At 40.5% G+C, this 21,104-nt stretch overlaps 1 protein-coding gene across 1 annotated transcript in view; it reads left to right on the top strand.

Annotated features, from left to right (window-relative positions):
• The window catches only part of GMCL1 (germ cell-less 1, spermatogenesis associated), a 175,771-nt gene that overhangs the window by 125,263 nt on the left and 29,404 nt on the right, over positions 1 to 21,104 (top strand). The window contains exon 12 of the mRNA XM_089687192.1: positions 10,900 to 10,975. Coding sequence (XP_089543318.1) covers positions 10,900 to 10,975 — 76 coding nt within the window. The remainder of the gene's footprint in view (positions 1 to 10,899; positions 10,976 to 21,104) is intronic.

Below are 21,104 nucleotides of genomic sequence, written 5' to 3'. Positions count from 1 at the left end.
TTGTTGGTGCCAGACGGGCTGGTCTGAGTATTTAAAAAACTGATCTACTGGGATTTTCACGCACAGCCAACCCTAGGGTTTGCAACAACACAGGAAAAGAGAAAATCTGGAATCCGCTGCACTTTTTTCCACTTTATTGATACTTTCATAGAAATATCACATACAGTGTCGGGGACAAAGAGAATTTAACGTGTTTCACACTTGGAACTAGAGCTTACTCATAACCTCACATACACAAACGAAATATATTCACTCCATATGATTATGAGACCACCCTCACCTGGTCGCAAAACTCCTCCCCACCATGGGAAACAGAGTTCCCAAATTGACCAGGTGCTGCAGCTTCCATAGCCCATATATCACATGATCATATTGTGTAACATTAATTTGTTCAAAAAGCAAAACACCAAAGGAAAACCTCCATGCATCCATTTATAGTACAACATATATTAAAAAAAGCAAACTGGATAACCCAGTAAGTTTGCTATAAACCCTCAAACCGAGATAGATTTAAATGGATGCATGATCCGTAACCAATTGAATCCACACTCATCCCCTCTCTTGGGAGTAGTAACTTTCTCTGTTGCCTGTATACGGATGGCCATGGTATTACTCCCATGCTTCTCATTAAAATGCTTGTCTGTGTTGCCCCAGAATTGTACAAAGTTAGAAGTTTAGGTCCACTAGCAGTGGCAAGGGATATGATGATTGTTTTTTAATTGTAACACATGGAATGTTCTATACAGTGCTCAGCATGAATGAGTACACCCCAACAGTCTTGTCAGTAAACCTTTACTTCCCTTTCAGAATTAACATTTTCTTTGGGACTCTATACTACAAAATACTCTCACAAATGCGGGCCATTAATTGCAAACAAAATTTGTTAATTTGCACACACAAGTGTTTTTCCTAACATTCATTCAAGGCTATGTTGCAAAAATAAATACACCATAAGACAGTCTTAGGAGCAAAGCTATATTTTAGACCACAAAATCCTAATTAACTACTGGTGAGTCTAATTATTCATTAAACTGGTGTCCAGCAGACAGTTGATTACAGAAGGGCGTTACTTAACAAAGCGAGCCCCTTCCCATTTCATTCTATCAGCAATGGCATCACATGGAAGAGAAAGAGAAAATAATTTTTTACACAAGAAAGGTGAAGGCTACAAAAAGATCAGCAACACTTTACTTATCAGTCAAATTTTTGTATTACTTTTGCTACAGTATTCTAACAGAGATGGAACTGCAACCATCTCCCAGAGACGTCCAGGCCATCCATGGAAATCAACACCTCGACAGGAGAGTCTTCTGATAAGGGTCGAAGAAAATCGCCATTCAAGTTCACTGCAGTTGGCTAAAGAAGTAGAAAGCCAAACCGGGGTGATTGTTTCCTGTGATACAATACGTCCAGTGTTGCATTTCTGAAGAACAGGGTGAACAAATATGTCTCCTGATCTGAACCCAATCGAACATCTATGGGGAATTCCGAAGAGACATGTTGAGCATCACTCTCCATCCAGCATCCAGGCTCTAAAAGAGGTCATTCTTGAAGAATGGAAAAAGATAATGTTGCAATAAGTCGCCAACTTGTTCATTCCATGCCTAGAAGACAAATCATGGAGGTCATACAAAATACTTGTAGTAGTATTATTATACAGGATTTATATAGTGTCAACAGTTTGCGCAGCGCTTTACAATATAAGGGAGACATACATTTCAGTACAGAAGGAATAGTAGTTTTTGCATCAACTAATTTGAGTAAAACTGAAGATTTTGTAATCTAAGTTACATTATTAACCTTACTTTCATGTAATGAGCTAAATAAATGTTCTATTAAACTCAGTTTTGTATAAGTTTTGGAAATTGTTCTTGTGTTCACTGAGATTTTGATTAAAATCTTACTTTTCAAAAGGGGTGTTCTCATTTCTGCTGAGCACTGTATTTGATCACATGTGCGGAATGTGCTGTGCAGTATTTGGGGTGCACGACCAGGCAACTATGAGTCTGATTGAGGGACCATATACAGTGGGGCAAAAAAGTATTTAGTCAGCCACCAATTGTGCAAGTTCTCCCACTTAAAACGATGAGAGAGGCCTGTAATTGGCATCATAGGTAGACCTCAACTATGAGAGACAAAATGAGAAAGAAAATCCAGACAATCGCATTGGCTGATTTGGAAAGAATTTATTTGCAAATTATGGTGGAAAATAAGTATATGGTCACCTACAAACAAGCAAGATTTCTGGCTCTCACAGACCTGTACCTTCTTCTTTAAGAGGCTCCTCTGTCCTGCACTCATTACCTGTATCAATGGCACCTGTTTGAGGTTGTGGACAGGTGTCTTTTATACTGATAACAAGTTCAAACAGTCACACTCCAAACTCCACTATGGTGAAGACCAAAGAGCTGTCGAAGGACATCAGAAACAAAATTGTACACCTGCACCAGGCTGGGAAAACTGAATCTGCAATGGGCAAGCAGCTTGGTGTGAACAAATCAACTGTGGGAGCAATAATTAGAAAATGGAAGACATACAAGACCACTGAAAATCTCCCTCAATCTGGGGCTCCACACAAGATCTCACCCCGTTGGTCAAAATGATCACAAGAACGGTGAGCAAAAATCCCAGGACCACACGGGGGGACCTAGTGAATGACCTGCGGAGAGCTGGGACCACCGTAACAAAGGCTACCATCAGTAACACACTACGCCGCCAGGGACTCAGATCCTACAGTGCCAGACGTGTTCCCCTGCTTAAGCCAGTACATGTCCGGGCCCGTCTGAAGTTTGCTAGAGAGCATTTGGATGATCCAGAAGAGGATTGGGAGAATGTCATATGGTCAGATGAAACCAAAATAGAACTGTTTGGTAGAAACACAACTCGTCGTGTTTGGAGGAGAGAGAATGCTGAGTTGCATCCAAAGAACACCATACCTACTGTGAAGCATGGGGGTGGCAACATCATGCTTTGGGGCTGTTTCTCCGCAAAGGGACCAGGACGACTGATCCATGTACAGGACAGAATGAATGGGGACATGTATTGTGAGATTTTGAGTGCAAACCTCCTTCCATCAGCAAGAGCATTGAAGATGAAACGTGGCTGGGTCTTCCAACATTACAATGATCCCAAACATACCGCCCGGGCAACGAAGGAGTGGCTTTGCAAGAAACATTTCAAGGTCCTGGAGTGGCCTAGCCAGTCTCCAGATCTCAACCCCATAGAAAACCTTTGGAGTGAGTTGAAAGTCCGTGTTGCCCAGTGACAGCCCCAAAACATCACTGCTCTAGAGGAGATCTGCATGGAGGAATGGGCCAACATACCAGCAACAGTGTGTGCCAACCTTGTGAAGACTTACAGGAAACGTTTGACCTCTGTCATTGCCAACAAAGGATATATAACAAAGTATTGAGATGAACTTTTGATATTGACCAAATACTTATTTTCCACCATAATTTGCAAATAAATTCTTTCCAAATCAGCCAATGTGATTGTCTGGATTTTTGTTCTCATTTTGTCTCTCATAGTTGAGGTCTACCTATGATGCCAATTACAGGCCTCTCATCTTTTTAAGTGGGAGAACTTGCACAATTGGTGGCTGACTAAATACTTTTTTGCCCCACTGTATATGACACTTTTAAGAGGCATGACATGAGTGTGGATAAGTATTTTAATGAGAAGCATGGGGATAATACCATGGCCATCCGTATACAGGTGATAAAGTTACTACTCCCAAGAGAGAAGGGATCGATTTAGGATATTGTGCGAATGGGAAGTACACTGGATTTTCCATTTAAAGACTAGAATCCCAGAGCGCCTCATTTTTGAGTGGCATTTGGCCCATTTTTATGAGTAATTGTATATCTTGATATAAAAGCAACCGAGCACACAAGCTCACTGAAAAGGCCTTTAATATAAAGTATACTTCATAATTGGTGCCTATGGATTAAATATTTACCGTATTATGGATGAATACAACAGATTACCTGCCATGGTCTATTTGGATTATCTATTGCTCGTTCTAGGAAATGGCAGTGTCACGATGTGCGATATGTGATCATGGGTGGTAGTACCATCTTGACTGTGTCTATTCATGTATGAATATACAGTTGATTTACGTGGATATAACTAAATCAGATCGGAGCCTGTAGCAGCTTGGTATGGAAAAATGGTACATCTTTATAGTGCTTGAGGTTGTTTCCTTTTGTAAATGCTTTAATTACTATGGTAAAAATTTGATTGGGGAATACCATCCATCTGGTGGGGGGTCTCCCGCTTGTAGTGTGGGCAGTAATGTGTTCTAGACCACACAATATGCAGAGAAAGGTTCTTTGCTTATATTGCGGATACATCATGAGAGTCTATATGTTATGGCATTGTTTTTAAATTTGATACATATGTGGTATGTCTTAAAGGATTGTAAAATGAGTGTGGATTCACCAAGTTACGGTCCATGTCTTTTTAATATATGTTGTACTATACATGGATGCATGGAGGTTTTCCTTTTGGTGTGTTTTTGTATTTTGTTTTTTGAACAAACTGATGTTGCACAATATGATCATGTGATATATGGGCTACGGGAGCTGCGTCGATTGGGGAACTCTGTGTTTCCTATGATGGGGAGGAGTTTTGTGACCAGGTGAGGGTGGTCCCATAATCATATTGAGTGTATATGTGTTTGTTTTCTTTTGTGTATGTGAGGTTATGAGTAAGCGCTAGTTCCAAGTGCAAAATGCGTTAACGTCTTTTTGCTCCTGACACTGTATGTGATATTTTTTTATGAAAGCATCAATAAAGTAGTGCAGCAGGTTCAGGATTTTCTCTTCCTGTGTTGTTGCAGAAGAGCTGCGCAAGCACCTTCACTTATTGTAGTCAGTGGGAGACAGTCATCACCTGGAGCAGCTTTGATTGATGAATCCCTAGGTTTTACAGAGAATGGTCCGAAAAAGAGAAAATCTCCAGTGAGCGGCAGTTGTGTGAATGAAAATCCTTGCCGATGTCAGAGGAGAATGGGAAGACTGATTAGAGATGGTAGGAAAACCGTAACTCAAATAACCACTAGTTGCAACCAAGATATACAAAATACCATCTCTGGTATCAATGATTCAGGCTGATGGTGGTGGTGTAGTGGTGTGGAGGATTTATTTCTTGGCACTAGCAAGGTGTATCTAAAAAAGGGGCAGGTGAGTGTACATGACCATATACTTGTAAACACTGATGCTTTGTTGCATTGGCGTTTACCCTCACACTCGCAATGTTTTTCTCAAGCCTGCAGCCTGTCAAAGTTTGACAGGCTGAAATACTTTGCAGCTGTACACTGTACCAAGTGGTACCCATATTTAGGGCCATATGAGTTTAAGAACATATGTCTAGGATACAGGTGGTCTGTGTTTTGGATGAGGAAAGAACAGAGAGGGCGCACAGGCCTAGTGCATTACCATAAAAAATGTTTAATAAGAAATAAAATAGGTGTTGTACTCACAAACGAGAATAAAGTCAAGGCACATCATAAAAGAACAGCTGGGTCAACACCGCGCTGAGTAACAGTCCGCAATGGGGAATGTAGACATCCCATAGGCTGACATGTTTCGAGGACTTGCCTCTTCCTCAGAGCCCCTTCCTCAGAGCTGTTCTAGCTGTACATTGTTGCTATAAATGTCAAGGAACTGTCAAAGAAATAGCGGAGCTCTCTGCAGGGACACTTTTTGCTGGACTGGAATTCCTCTTCTTCATCCTCTTCTTCTTAATCCTCTTCTTCTTCATCCTCTTCTTCCTCTTCTTTTTGTCTTCCTCTTGCAGGTCACTGCTCAAGCGCAGATTTTTTTTATCGGTAAAAAGATCGGCCGATTTTTTTTTTTTTTCCCCCCAAATTTACCGATAAAAAAAATCTGCCAAAATACCGAAAAACGGCCGAACAATTAGCCCACTAACGATCCGAAAATCGGCCGATTTTATTTTCGTCCGAAAAATCGGCCGATTTTCGACCCATCTGTGGCCTGCATTAGACACTGTCCAAGGATACCAGTGTCCTTGAGGACATCATAGATACAGATCAGCAGGTGACTTTTTTGACACCCTAGGACAAAACCCTAAGAAAAAGAAAACTAATGCAGCTACCACATCTAAGGAGAGCTGTAATACTTTATATAAAATGTTTGTTTTTGCATTCAGACACTTTAATGAATAGTTGAAAGAAAAACTCACACACACAAAATTTTTTATGGATTTACACTTTTTCTTGAGACCCGCTCTAGCTGTGCTATTGTGTATGGCTGCACACCACAATTTTTAGCAATTCTGTACAATGCTCGGTTTTCTTTTTTCAACATAAATATACTAGTGAATCTTTTCTCTCTTAAAAGTCCCTGCTAAACATCAAGTGCAAGCCAGATTTCAACTTTCATTTAGTGTAATGATAAACTGATATGCAGTACATTTTGGTGACTTAAAGGAATTTTTAGGTGAACAAAATCATGTCATTTTACTTTTGATAGGTTTTGACAAATTAGTGTATGTAATACTCCATTGCTCACATCTATTGAGTGTATTGCATAGCATATGGTCACATTATTTACAAAATAAAAGCTATTTTCTCATTTTTGTTTTAAATGTTTTTTTAGAAAAAAAATAACCAAGTCACGTGCTTGAAAAATAGCATTAGAAGGAGATTCTGGAGCAGCAAACGACCCTTCCACTTTTTATTTTAGTTGAAATAAATTCTCTTAAAATCAACATTTAGAGTACACTGATTTCATGTAAGCATTTTTATTTTAATATTTTAGCAGAAATTGTGGAGCCAGTGTATGAAAACTGCATACAGTATAAGCATTTGTACTGCTCATTATGATTGATGAGCCTGAACTCTTGCCAAATGATGTGCATGTATCGTAATGCATGTATGAAGGCTCTGAGCCAATAGTGAATGCTGGTTCTGATGGATCTACAGTGAAATGTGTTTTCCTTCAAAGAATCAGATCTGTGATTAAAGCATAGTGTTGGTGGACCTTGTTCGGGTCTTACACTTGTTACCTCTCTGATCACAACAAAGTTGTTTCTCAGCAGATGATAAATTCTTGGATATGTGCTCAGAATTCATTTCCCATATAGATCTTTTCAAAATATTTAATGGTTAAATATACAGTTAACGTGTTTCAAGGGAAAAAGCCTTCCTCAGGGCTGGAGCAGTCTGTTAACTGAACTCATCTGACCATTCTTAGTGCCGTTAGATGCTAGTCTTTATCAAGCCTTAGAACAGGTCCTCAAGTGGTACTATTAACATCATCTGCTCAAGCCGTAGCTATAACATTTCTGCCAGATTGCACAGACTTTGCCTGCGTTCCTCACCAGCTTGTTTCTGGGGCTGTGGAGCAGACTTCTTTCACTGCCTATGGCACTGCCCCATAGTCTTTGCTTTCTGGTCGGAAGTCAATGCTTTCTGTTCCTCTATATTGGGACTACCCAATATTTTGCACCTTAAGAATTGCCTCTTGGGTATTTTTGGAGTCTTTTTCCTATTTTGAAGTGTAACAAATTACTGTTATGGCCACTCTTTCTATGCAAAGATACTTATACTTTTGTCTTGGAAAGGTACTCCTCTCTTGACTTTAGAAGACTGGAAGGCTATGGCCAATAGTAACTTACCCATATATAGGCAAACCTATAAGCTCCACAAATGCCCCATGCTCTTTGAGAATGTCTGGGGCTGTTGGATGGACTTCCCTCACACGGCTGTCCATGCAGATCCAGGACCCTAGTTTAGTGTCTCTTTCAGATTAATCTGTTATATTTTGACCACATTTGCTATATTGTCTAATCTGTATTATATATGATAAGTTGTATGATGGCTAATTGAGGCTGTACGTGTTTGTTGAGGAGATTTTTTTTTTTCTCTTTCCCCCCCCCCCTTTCTGTCTACCCCTTTTGAGGTGTGTTCTTCTTTATGTTTAAGTTTTGTACAACATACAAAAAAATTTAAGGAGAAGCACAGCCAAAGCTCTTGTTGCTGTATTTCTCCTGTGGATCACAAGAGTGCAGTTTGTTCTGCACTCCTGTGACCCGTTTTCAGCTGACAATGGGCTGAAGCCCACTGTTGGCTGAACTTCACTCAGCCAGTCCAGGCTAGGGAGAGATCATGACTTCAAAGTCTGGATCCACCCCAGAGTCTGGAGCTGCACCTGGCACAGCCTCTCAGCGAGCAGCTAAGAGCCTGAGCCAGCCGCTCCCCTCCCTCCACAGCCCAGCGCTCCGTTGAGCACTGGGGGGACAGCGGTGACTGACAGTCGCCACTCTCTGCTCAGAACGGCTGTGAGAACTCATGTATTCACCCTTAGAGACAGCGGGGGACATATGCAACATCGGACCGATGCTGCATCCACCTTGGTAAGTATATTTTGGAAAAAACGGCAAAAACCATACTTCTCTTTTAATAAAAATATCTTTATTTAAAAAAAAAAAAAAAAAACCCTCCCCAAATGTATTGGACTGTATTTAGCGCACATATCTTGACTCCCCTAACATGATTATCATTTGGCCTTTTGATTTAGTCTTAATGGCTCCTGAATTCAACAAAACTTAAATTTTTTTTCTACAGTGATTTGTTGTGCAGAATGCCAAACTGGCAAACAAAACACTGAACAGCATTACCTTTCCACTTTAGGTTCACAAGTGGTGCCCTGGATGAAACTAGCAATTGGTCTAAGACAGGTATTTGCCTATGCGGAAGATTCTTTCACAAACACAGTGGGGTTGATTACTAAAGGCAAATAGTCTGTGTACTGCAAGTGTAGTTGCGCTAGATCTGAGGGGAAGCTCTGAAATCAGGGGAAACACTACTGATTTCTATCCTCCAAGTGTAAGCAAAAATGCTGTTTTTTTTGCTTTGTTTTTTTTTTTGTTTTTTTTTATTTTCCTTGCAAGTGATTGGGTATTCTTTGGAAAGTGAAACTTTACCTATGTTACTAAGCTTACTATGCACAGTATATTTGCCTTTACAACACCGTTGTCCTTTCACAAATAACCAATGGCCTTCAACCCTTTTACAAAGAACTGCATATACTGTATATTATAAACCAGATTCTTGCTAGCATTTGACTGGCACATCCTAGGCAATTATCATATCTGGTAGCCAAGAGCATCAAGGATGTTTTTTTAGAGTGAATATTTCACAGCATTTGTAAGGACTTCTAAAATTTAGCAATAGGCTGTGATTATTAGGAGTGGCAGCCGCTGTTTAATAGGTTCTTTATTTACAAAGTGTTCAAACATGTTTCATAAAAGCCCTCTGTAACCTACCACCCATCTAAAAGTTTGCAGCTGGCTACCTAGTTTTCAATGACATCTGTGATTGCAAAATGTTGTTATTGTCTTATTTTTAAGTACTCAATTTTGCTTACCCTGTGCAGTTTACCTGAAAAGGTCTAAAATTTAGCTTTTTGCTTTTCTTACCTGTCCCTGTCTTTTAAAACGTAATTGCCTTTTTATGCTCTTGTTTTGCTGGAGCAAAAGCAGCAGTGCAAATGTTTAACTACTTGAGCTCCAAATGAAGGGGGGGATTTACCCCCCCTTCATGACCAGGACTTTTTTATGCTATACGGCACTGAGTTGCTTTAACTGACAGTTGCGCGGTCATGCAATGCTGTATATGAATTACATTTTTATAATTTTTTTTCCCCAAAAATAGAGCTTTCTTTTGGTGGTATTTAATCATCACTGGGTTTTTTATTTTTGCCCTATAAACGCAAAAATTGTTTTGTAAAAAAAAAAAAAACAAACTATTTTTTTCTTTCTGGTATAAAACATATCCAATAACAAAAATGTAAAAACAAGTCTAATTTATTCATAAATTTAGGACAAAATGTATTCTGCTACGTTTTTTGGTAAAACAAATTCCCAATAAGTGTATATTGATTGGTTTGCACAAAAGTTATAGTGGCTTCAAACTATGGTGTGTGTATATAACATATTTTTTTTTTTATATATACTAAGAATGACGGCAATCGGTGATTTATAGAAGGTCTGCGATATTGCGGCATACAGTCTGACACTGTCACTTTGTGGGAACAAGTGACATTAATACAGCGATTAGTGCTAAAAATATACACTACCACTGTATTAATGACACTGGCTGGGAAGGGGTTAAACATCTAGGGCGATTAAAGGGTTAACTGTGTTTTGTGTACGCAGTGTGCTGTATTTACTAGGCAATCTGCTAGGTTTTATTCCCTGCTTTGCAGGGAAAGAAAATCTAGCAGATCGCCACTGACAGGACACAGCTCTGTCTTGTTTACATAGGCAGAGCTGTGTCCTTTTACTCATCAATCAATGGGTGCTGGCGCTCATCCATTGGCCAGCACCTGTTGATTGACTTCTGCTGTGTCTAACCCCCTACAGCGGAAGTGCAAAATTACATTTATATACGTGATTTTGCACATAAAATCCGTCCTGTAGCAGTAAATCTACTATAAGGTGGATGGAAAGTGGTTAAAGTAGAACTAAAGACAAAATCCCCCCAAGGTGAGGGAGTCGCTGGGTGGCACAAGAACTAGTGTCCCCATTGGAAGATTTCCCCTCTATTACTTGTATTACTTTTTTTTTTTTTTTACTTTCACTTTCGATGATAACCGTACACAGGACAAATGGAGAGTGTGAATCTCCCTAACAGGGACACAGACGGCAATAAAAACTGACAGGTGTTCTAATTCCTCTCCACTCCATTCAAAACTTAAAAAAAAAAAAAAAAAGCGTTTGCCTTTAGTTTACACTTTAAGTTGCATTCACTCAGTCTTCCCTGACTTCCTCAGGCTTCAAGCATTGCTGATGTAGATCTGTCAGATTTATTTTTATCAAAGCATGTCACACGTTTATTGTGTTACAAACCAATATTCCCATTATCTGTTGTAGCCCTCAAGAGATCAATAAAGATGAACTAGAGAGCAACAGCATGCGATGTGGCAGGAGACTTGCGAAGGATGGAGATGTAAGATCATGAAAGCACTTAGTTTTTCTTTTTCCAAATAACATGCATTTATGTGCAATTGCTTATCTTACAGATATTCTTTTTCTCTGTGTGGGTTCTGTGCCTGCTTTTCTTCTACATATGGTTCATAATGAAGATTTCAACAATAGCTGTATATGAAAGATGACATTTTAACTGGGCACTTTAGATATTTAAAGGCATAGCTTTTCAGCTTTTCTCAGGGAATTCGTGAAATGTATAGGTCACAGTGGGTTTGAAAATATATTTGGGGAAAATGTGTAAACCGTTTAAAAAATGGCACTCTGAATGCTCTTTGTACAATGATTATAACATTTTTATTGGAGAAACAATTTCTCTTTGGATCTGTGACTTAACAAATGGGGGCATGTAGCGTTTAGAGAAAATCATTAACGTATACCCTCTTTGTAAATGCGTTTTGAAATTTGTTAAAACATACATTCAATTGCTGTCTTCACTTTCGTAATATGAAAAAATAAACCTGGCTATACGTGGATCGAAATTTGGTTGGTTCAGTAGTGTCCAGCCGCCAAATTTCGATCCATGTATGGGTACCCTAGTTGTACAAAAGTAGATCTACTGATCAATTTCTGTACAACCAGCCTGTCAGATTATTCCCAATCAATCAGTGCCTCACTGCTGCACCTACACGTGTATCAGTGACTGATTTTACATATGCGCAACGCTCTGTGTTCCTTCACTTTTATTAATTATCCCTTTTATGAATTATAATCGCTTATGGGGACATAGGAGCCTTGATGGCAATTTTGTTGTAGCCCATTTCCTGAATATAAACCAGGACATATTAATCTAAACATTGGCATTATTTCAGCCAAGGTTCATAACCTATAGTTATGGCATTTTCATCAAACAATTGGCATAGTGTATTTGGGCATGGGCCAGCTAATGTAAAAGGTGAACTTGTCCTTTATTAACCAGTTTAACTCCAGAGACATTTTTTCACATTCATGTAAAGATCTTAATTTTTGGCAATAAAATTACTTCAACCCCCAGAACATTATATATTTTCTGAAAGCAGAGACCCTGGCGACCAAATATTCCATTTTTTAAAATTGCGCGCGCCTGCAATATTGCTAAAAACTGCAGTGCCCAAAAATCACCATAGGTAACACTTTAAAAGCCTTTACAGCTCAGTTTAGAGTTACCTAGACGCTCTTGTGCTAGAATTATTCTCACGCTGACAGTCGCAGCGATTTGTCTCATGTCTGGTGTGACTGTGGCTTACATACGTGTGCACACCCCGAGCTAGCTTTTATGCAGGTGTGTGAGGCAATGGGGGTTAAAGCAATTTTGTTTTTGTTTTTTTAATTTATGATTTTTTATACATTTCTTTTTATTTATTTTTACTTGATTGCTATCAAGGAATTAAGAAATCCTTATGTGATGGCATTGGGCAGGTGACAGGTACTCTTTATGGAGACATTAGGGGTCTAATAAACCCCAATGTCTCCCCTGCCCTTCACACCATCTAACCAAGCACAGATGGCTTGGTTAGATGTGTCTCCTGGCTGTACTGGCCAGTTAGTGGGGCATCTGAAACCAGAAGTGACATCACTTCCGGTTTCATTGTTTGCATGTTAGATCGAGGCATGGATTTGCCTCAGTCTCACAGTGCTCTCCCACCCCTAGCTAGCGGTTGTGTTTCCAGGCACCGGTAAGAGTGGGAGATTCCGGAAACCATGGGAGGATGGGGGCACCGCTCTGGCGGCTCTGTGAAAGTGTTCAGCAGCTATGGAGCTGCCACTTCACTTTACAGCCGGGAGTCAACTAAACAAAAACCAAACAAGCTAACGGCTGTTACAGCAGCCATCAGCTTGCGATTAACCGGGTCAGCTCTTTGGACGTACTATGCATGTCCAAAGAGTGAACCTTTAAACAGGTCACATAGAGACATACTGGATACATTCCGTTAACACCGTGTCCCCTACTGGCCTCAATGAGGAGCTGGAGATCGCCACTATTACATAATTACACTCCTGAATAATAATCATTTTTGGGGTACCCCAATACCCCAGGGTGGTCAGGTCTCTTTACTGATAATTTGTGTTCTGGTAGTTCTGACTATGTTGGTCTTTACAGTCATTCTTTTCTATATTGATGGTCTATATAGATGGTTAATATCAGTCACTTTGGACTTAATCATTTACATACACAGATCTGTATCCACATACAATCACACTGTATATCCAAATACCTTATTGTCCATATCATTTGCATAACTGTCAATCACCGCATATAAAGTGTAATTTCATGGTTCAAGTTTATTATGCAGTTTGCTTCATACTATTCTTGGTCCTCCCATATAGTTGTTAAAACGCAGGGTCATCCCCCCATATACATCATATATCAATATACACTTTTTTATAAAAAAAAAAACCTTCCCATAATTTTCTTTTAGTTTGATATAAATTATGCAGATCCTCTTTGTCCCTTTTTATTAGAGACTATATCATACACGTGCATGTATACATGCATATATGTATGTACACATATGTCCACTCTCCCTCTCCCATTTCCTCCCACCCCCCCTTTTTTATATATATATATATATATATAGTTAAATTGTTCATAATTGTCATATTGTAAAGGTTATCTTCTTATGCATTGTGAGGATCCGACGTTAACCTTTATTAACCCCCCCCCTATTTGTCTTTTTGTATGTAATATTTATTGCCAAATGCCATGTTTTTGATTCTCTGTCCCCCGCTGACAGACAGCGTTCCGCTGTCCTGTCATCAGTCTTCCCCTTGCTCCCCGTCTCCGGCTCTGTCTGTCAATTCCGATCGTTCCATATAAGGCTCTCTCCCTCCCCTCCTACTTTCCTGTTCGACCCTGCCTTATGAAAGAGCATGCCAGCCGGCGTTGGTCCCCTCAGATGACCTCAGATGCCCAACGTGTACAGCTCCAGGCATAGTGGAGACCCAGCCGGGCTTCACCATCCTTGCCTTACAGTGCAGCGCCTCCTGCTGACCGATTAGGGTCCACTCCTCTCTCATTTTCATCTGGCGACAGACATACCACAACTCAACCCTATGAGCCTGTTTTTAGTGTTCAAAATGTGAGTTGTTAAGTTTACTTTTTTCTTAAATGTGTTATACAGTTTACACTTAGAGGCGCTGCGTCTTTTGTCTCTCTCACATAGAGGGACAGGATAAACATAAGATGGGGAGGAGCGGTGAAACCGTTTAAATAGAGATAGATATATATATATATATAGAGAGAGATAGATATAGATATAGATATAGATATATATATATATATATATATATATATATATATATATATATATATATATATATCCCACTGTCAAAGTCCCTTACCATGAATTTGCAGCTGCTTACGATATTCCCATTCATTGATGAATACTACTTCCTCAGTTGTGAAAAAGGGAGCTTTTTATAGGTACTCTAAGGCTCCATGCAAACTAGCATTTTTTTTTTTAAGCTCCTAGAAGCTGTTAGCATTTTTTAGAAGCTAGTGTTATCGTATGTGTTCATGCACACTACTTTAGGCTATTAGCGCTTTTGAGCTTCAGCAGCTAGGATCAGAAAAAACATTGGTTTTTGTAGCGTTTTTTGAGCATTTTTCCAGTGGAAATAAACGCTAAATGCTCCTAACCACTTTTTTCGTGAACTGTAAAAATGGTAATAAAACGCAAATGCTCCTAAACTGCTACTAAAAAATGCTATTACCAGCGTTTTTTATCCAGCGTTTTTAGAGCTTAAAAAAATTGCTAGTGTGCATGGAGCCTCAGAATGATTTTTAACCTTTCAGTGGTCAGCCTATAAAAAGTAATTACCCCTCTTGGAACTTTTCATGTTTTATAGTCCTAAAGCAAGGAAAGAAGCTGCTTCTGTTGATCACCTTTAAAAATCAAAATGTAATCCACTATGATTCAAGGCTCTTTCACAATATAAACTTCGACATGAGTGAATAATTTTTATAGTTGCTGTATCTGACAGGTGGACTGCCATGTAAATGGAAATGAAAAAATAATTGTCTCCGCTACGCAGTAAATGTAAATATGGTAACATTTCTTTCAAGGTATGAAAACTGTTCCTTGTGTATTTGTAATGTTCCTAAAGCAAGCCTGTGCTTTGCCTCTGCAAGGTAACAAGTTTACTTTAATGCCCCTACTTCCAGTAGTGTATACTCACCTTTCCCGTGTTCCCCTGCCACTCTGATCAGCCACCAGCAGTGATATATTGAAGCTCTTTCACTCTATTGTAGTTTAGGAGAAAGTCCCATGTGTCACTTATAACCGAACATATTGGGTATTTTCTTCAGTCCCTAAAGCTGGGTGGAGTGAAGGGGGAACAAAGGAAAAATGAGCACATGTTGCTAGAGATGGGGTTAAACAAACCTGTGCTTTGTCCATGCAGAGTAACAGATTTGTTTTAAGAACCCCCCAATGGTATATACTTGACTTTCCTTCACTCCCCCACTGCTCTGTTCAGCTGCCAAGAGTGATAAAGAAAGCCTTGTGTAAGCTCCAAGTTTCACTAGTCCCAGAAGATGGATAACATGGAAGGGGAGCAAAGGAAAGAAGTATGTACTGCTTCTGTAAGGCCTCTTCCCCCAACTGCCTATCCCCGATCTAATGCTTTGCATTACAGCCGCAGCAGATTTAACACAGCATGTCGAGTTAACAGGCAGCACTACCTGTCAAACTCAAATATTCAATATATTAGTCCTTTTCAAAATTACCACATAGGAGAAAACAGGCATTCAAAAGGTGGCAGGATCATCTTCTGAACACCTGAAAGTGGCTTCCTAGCCACAATCTGAAAAGTCATCCACTCTGGATTGTTTTTCTGGGAATGAGCAAGTGTGAAGTGGTGCATATTTTAGTCAAACCAGTAAAAGATGATGTCCTGCAAGCAGGGCTTTCAACTCATGTCGCATCAGACACTCAGAATTACGATCTGGAACACACTGCAGATGCAGGTTGATGTGTCAAGGATGAGTTCCAAGACGGAGACTTCAAGGCTGAATTTCATGTGCATTGCGTTGAAGCAGCCTTTTTCATTTTCACTGGATAAAAATGCAGGTAATATATCTGTGTGCTAGAACACACATGTTATTTGGGGTGTCATTCAACATAAATGACAGCACTCCAAAATACACATGCACATATGTTACCGCAATGCACATTACTGCAGTGCAGTATTGTTAATAGCCTAAAGTTGGCCATACACTAGTAGAATTTTGTTTGATTTTTCAATCATTATTGGGGCAAATCAACATTTGTTTTTGACCAGAGCGATAAGAAAATTCAAAGGAATATGATGGAAATGTTTTAACAAACGAATATTTAACACTGTATGTGGTTTTTATTCGTAAAAGTCCATTCATTCCAAAATGGAATGTTAAAAGCCAACAAAATTTTGAAGCGCTTACAAATGACATTCGCCAAGTCCTCAAATGTACTGAAAATTTTTATACAGTAGGTGTATGAAAATCTGTTAGTGAATGGCTAGTTTAAGTCAAGAGGAGAGTGTAATCTTCATCCTAACTGTTCTACCTGCTTGGTCTTTTAGAAGACTTTTTTTTTGGTTACATTATCTGTTAAATTTCTTTAAAGAATATTACTCAGGCAGCATTAAAAGCATCTCCTTTTTTTAGAAGCTGGTAGAAAATGTACAGACTAGGGAGGACACGCCGTCTTCCTTTGTCTGTATTTATAGGTCAGTTATCAGAATATCGAATATATGAAGATGATAAATGGACAACACATAGATCGCTGACAAAAATAGGCCACTGAGGCTGCATGTGCTGCTTGTATATATTGATTGGACTCGAGGGCAGAACAGGGTGACAGTAAAGAGTGTTTACACACTGGTACATCATCCTGACGTGCATAGATGATAAAGTGCTTCTGCCACTTATAATGACTGCATTCCATTCATGAATGATCATTCTTTTCTTTTAATGCAGGAAGTAAATTACACTTCTTAAAGAAAGTCAATACTAACCAATATGTGGGCAATTTTCTGCTTTTTAGGCTCCTGCCCATCTTTTTCATTGTAATTGTACTGTCTCTAAAGACCTCTGCATGAATGCATATTGCTAGACTGCACTGAATTGTACAAAATAAGGTAGGGTTACAGTTTTTTGCAGTGCAGAACTCAAAAGTTTTATAGACCTGAAAGTCCTGTCCTGTACGTTGTCAGAGCTTATGCACACAGGAAGATTGGTCCATACTGCATTAAAAACTTGTATTTTTGGCGGGCTGCATGGGAGGCAATGCTGTAGTGTATAGCCAGCTGCAAGCAGTCTGGCAAAATAATGTCAGGTCAAAGCATATGGCAGCTGGATTTATAGCTGTATGCGTTCAGGGATGCAGATATTCCAAATTGGGGACATACTACCCTGAAAACAAAGTGACCTAAACACAAGTAGCATTCAAATCCGCATCAGGTCTCCAGGTATTTCAGCCTGTTATCGATTTTTGACAGGATGCTGGCATCGAGTTGTACACTGTATAGCCTCAAAACATCAGGCCACATCAACCCGCACGTTTGCATAAGCTCTAAAGTTTATCAGATTTTGCATTTACACAGCAAATAAGTGGTTAAATTCGGTAGATACACAATCCACGGTTGTGGATCAGAGTGTTGGTGTAAAAAAAATTAAAGGAAGAAAATGTTCCATGTTTCAAGCTGAGGATTTGGAAGTGAAATAAATTCCAGGGCCATCACAGGTTTGTATGTTGCATAGAAGGGACTATTCTAACAACTGTATGCAAGTACAGAACAGACAGAAACTTTTATGGTACTGATTCATAACAAATATTTTGCATATAAAATTAAATCATTTCACTTTAAAAGTATGTAAAAGTGTATATTTCATGCACAACAATGCACTCCAAATAACCAATACATAGAACTTGGTGTATGTGATTACATAATGCATTGTTTTAATTAGGAAAAAAAAATACTGGGAAATCAAAGATTTTACGTGTTTCTTAGGTCAATGCCCGCTTCAACAGGGAAAGAATGGGAGTGGTTATCTTTAATACAAATCAAAGCATTTTTATATCATGCAATATTAAGCATACAGTGAGGAACAGAAGTATTTGAACACCCTGCGATTTTGCAAGTTCTCCCACTTAGAAATCATGGAGGGGTCTGAAATTCACATTGTAGGTGCATTTCCACTCTGAGAGACAGAATTTTAAACAAAAAATTCAGGAAATCACATTGTATGATTTTTAAAGAATTTATTTGTCTTGCACTGCTGAACATAAGTATTTGAACACCTAAGAAACAGCAAGAATTCTGACTCTCAAAGACCTGTTACTGTGCCTTTAAAAAGTCCACCTCTACTCCACTCAATCTAACTTAGTAGCACCTGTCTAAGCTCTTTAAAGACACCTGTCTACCCCTCAGTCAGTCAGACGCCAACTACTACCATGGGCAAGACCAGAGAGCTGTCAAGACACCAGAGACAAAATTGTGGACCTCCTCAAGGCTGGAAAGGGCTACGGGGCAATTGCCAAGCAGCTTGATGAAATTGTTGGAGCAATTGTTAGAAAATGGAAGAGGTTAAAGACGACTGTCAGTCTCCCTCGAACTGGGACTCCATGCAAGATCTCACCTTGTGGGATATCACTGATGATAATAAAGGTGACTAATCCGCCCAGAACTACAAGGGAGGAGCTGGTCAATGACATGAAGAGAGCTGGGACCACAGTTTCAAAGGTCACTGTCGGTAGAACACTACGCCGTCATGGTTTCAAATCATGCATTGCACGGAAGGTTCCCCTGCTCAAGTCATCACATGTCCAGCCCGTCTGAAGTTTGCCAGTGACCATCTGGATGATCCAGAGGAGGCATGGGAGAAACTCATTGGTCAGATGAGACCAAAGTAGAACTTTTTGGTCTAAACTTCACTCGTCGTGTTTGGAGGAAAAAGGATGAGTTGCATCCCAAGAAATCCATCCCTACTGTGAAGCATGGGGGTGGTAACATCATGCTTTGGGGGTGCTTTTCTGTGAAGGGGACAGGACGACTGCACTGTATTAAGGAGAGGATAAATGGGGCCATTTATTGTGAGATTTTGAGCAACAACCCCCTTCCCTCAGAGCATTGAAGATGGTTCGTGTCTGGGTCTTCCAACATGACAACGACCCGAAGCACACAGCCAGGATAACCAAGGAGTGGCTCCGTAAGAAGTATTTCAAGGTTCTAGAGTGGCCTAGCCAGTCTCCAGACCTAAATCCAATCGAACATCTTTGGAGGGAGCTGAAACTCCGTGTTGCTCAGTGACAGCCCCGAAACCTGACAGATCTAGAGGAGATCTGTGTGGAGGAGTGGGCAATTGCCCCGTAGCCCTTTCCAGCCTTGAGGAGGTCCACAATTTTGTCTCTGGTGTCTTTTGACAGCTCTTTGGTCTTGCCCATGGTAGTAGTTGGCGTCTGACCTCTTTAAAGACACCTGTCCACCCCTCAGTCAGTCAGACAGGTGCTACTAAGTTAGATTGAGTGGAGTAGAGGTGGACAGTAACAGGTCTTTGAGAGCCAGAATTCTTGCTGTTTCTTAGGTGTTCAAATACTTATGTTCAGCAGTGCAAGACAAATTCTTTAAAAATCATACAATGAGAGACAGAATTAAAGAAAAAAAATTCAGGAATTCACAGAGTGGGAATGCACCTACAATGTGAATTTCAGACCCCTCCATGATTTCTAAGTGGGAGAACTTGCAAAATCACAGGGTGTTCAAATACTTCTGTTCCTCACTGTAGTATACAAAGCTACATGGGGCCTCAAAGACCTATCCCATAAAAAGCAACAGCTAAATGATGTCTATTGTGTGCTATTTTAAAAACAAGGTTCCCAGTGAGAAATTTGTCCAACTATCTAGAACAGGGGTCCTCAAACTTTTTAAACAGGGGGCCAGTTCACTGTCCCTCAGACCGTTGGAGGGCCGGACTAAAGTTTAAAAAAAAAAAAAAAAACTATGAACAAATGCGGACATAGTACAGGAGATGACCAGAGACTGCGGACATACATCGGTGGTGGGAATACTGGGCCAGCCGCTCCATAAGACGCACAGACATTCCCCCAAGTGTGTCTTATGGAGCAAAATAGTGCCCCATCATTGGTGTCAGTGGGAGGGATAGTGCCCCATCATTGGTGTTAGTGGGAGGGATAGTGCCCCATCATTGGTGTCAGTGGGAGGGATAGTGCCTCATCATTGGTGTCAGTGGGAGGGATAGTGCCCCATCATTGGTGTCAGTGAGAGGAAACGTGCCCCATCATTGGTGTCAGTGGGAAGAAACGTGCCCCATCATTGGTGTCAGTGGGTGGAATAGTGCCCCATCATTGGTGTCAGTGGGAAAAAACGTGCCCCACCATTGGTGTCAGTGGGAGGAATAGTACCCCACCATTGGTGTCAGTGGGAGGAATAGTACCCCACCATTGGTGTCAGTGGGAGGAATAGTGCCCCACCATTGGTGTCAGTGGGAGGAATAGTGCCCCATCATTGGTGTCAGTGGGAAAAATCGTGCCCCACCATTGGTGTCAGTGGGAGGAATAGTGCCCCATCATTGGTGTCAGTGGGAAGAAACGTGCCCCATCATTAGTGTCAGTGAGAGGAAACGTGCCCCATCATTGGTGTCAGTGGGAAGAAACGTGCCCCATCATTGGTGTCAGTGGGAGGAATAGTGCCCCATCATTGGTGTCAGTGGGAAAAATCGTGCCCCACCATTGGTGTCAGTGGGAGGAATAGTGCCCCATCATTGGTGTCAGTGGGAGGAATAGTGCCCCATCATTGGTGTCAGTGGGAAAAATCGTGCCCCACCATTGGTGTCAGTGGGAAAAATCGTGCCCCACCATTGGTGTCAGTGGGAGGAATAGTGCCCCATCATTGGTGTCAGTGGTAAGAAACGTGCCCCACCATTGGTGTCAGTGGGAGGAATAGTGCCCCATCATTGGTGTCAGTGGGAAAAATCGTGCCCCATCATTGGTGTCAGTGGGGGGAGGAATAGTGCCCCATTGTTGTTGTCAGTGGGGGGAGGAATAGTGCCCCATCATTAGTGTCAGTGGGGGGAGGAATAGTGCCCCACTGTTGGTGTCAGTGGGGGGAGG

This window comes from Staurois parvus, unplaced genomic scaffold (genome assembly GCF_062004578.1).
Source record: "Staurois parvus isolate SC_StPar_1 unplaced genomic scaffold, SC_StPar_1.0 ptg000420l, whole genome shotgun sequence".
NCBI lineage: Eukaryota > Metazoa > Chordata > Amphibia > Anura > Ranidae > Staurois > Staurois parvus.
The sequence above is the reverse complement of the archived record's forward strand: the minus strand, read 5'-3'. Positions and strand labels throughout refer to the sequence as shown.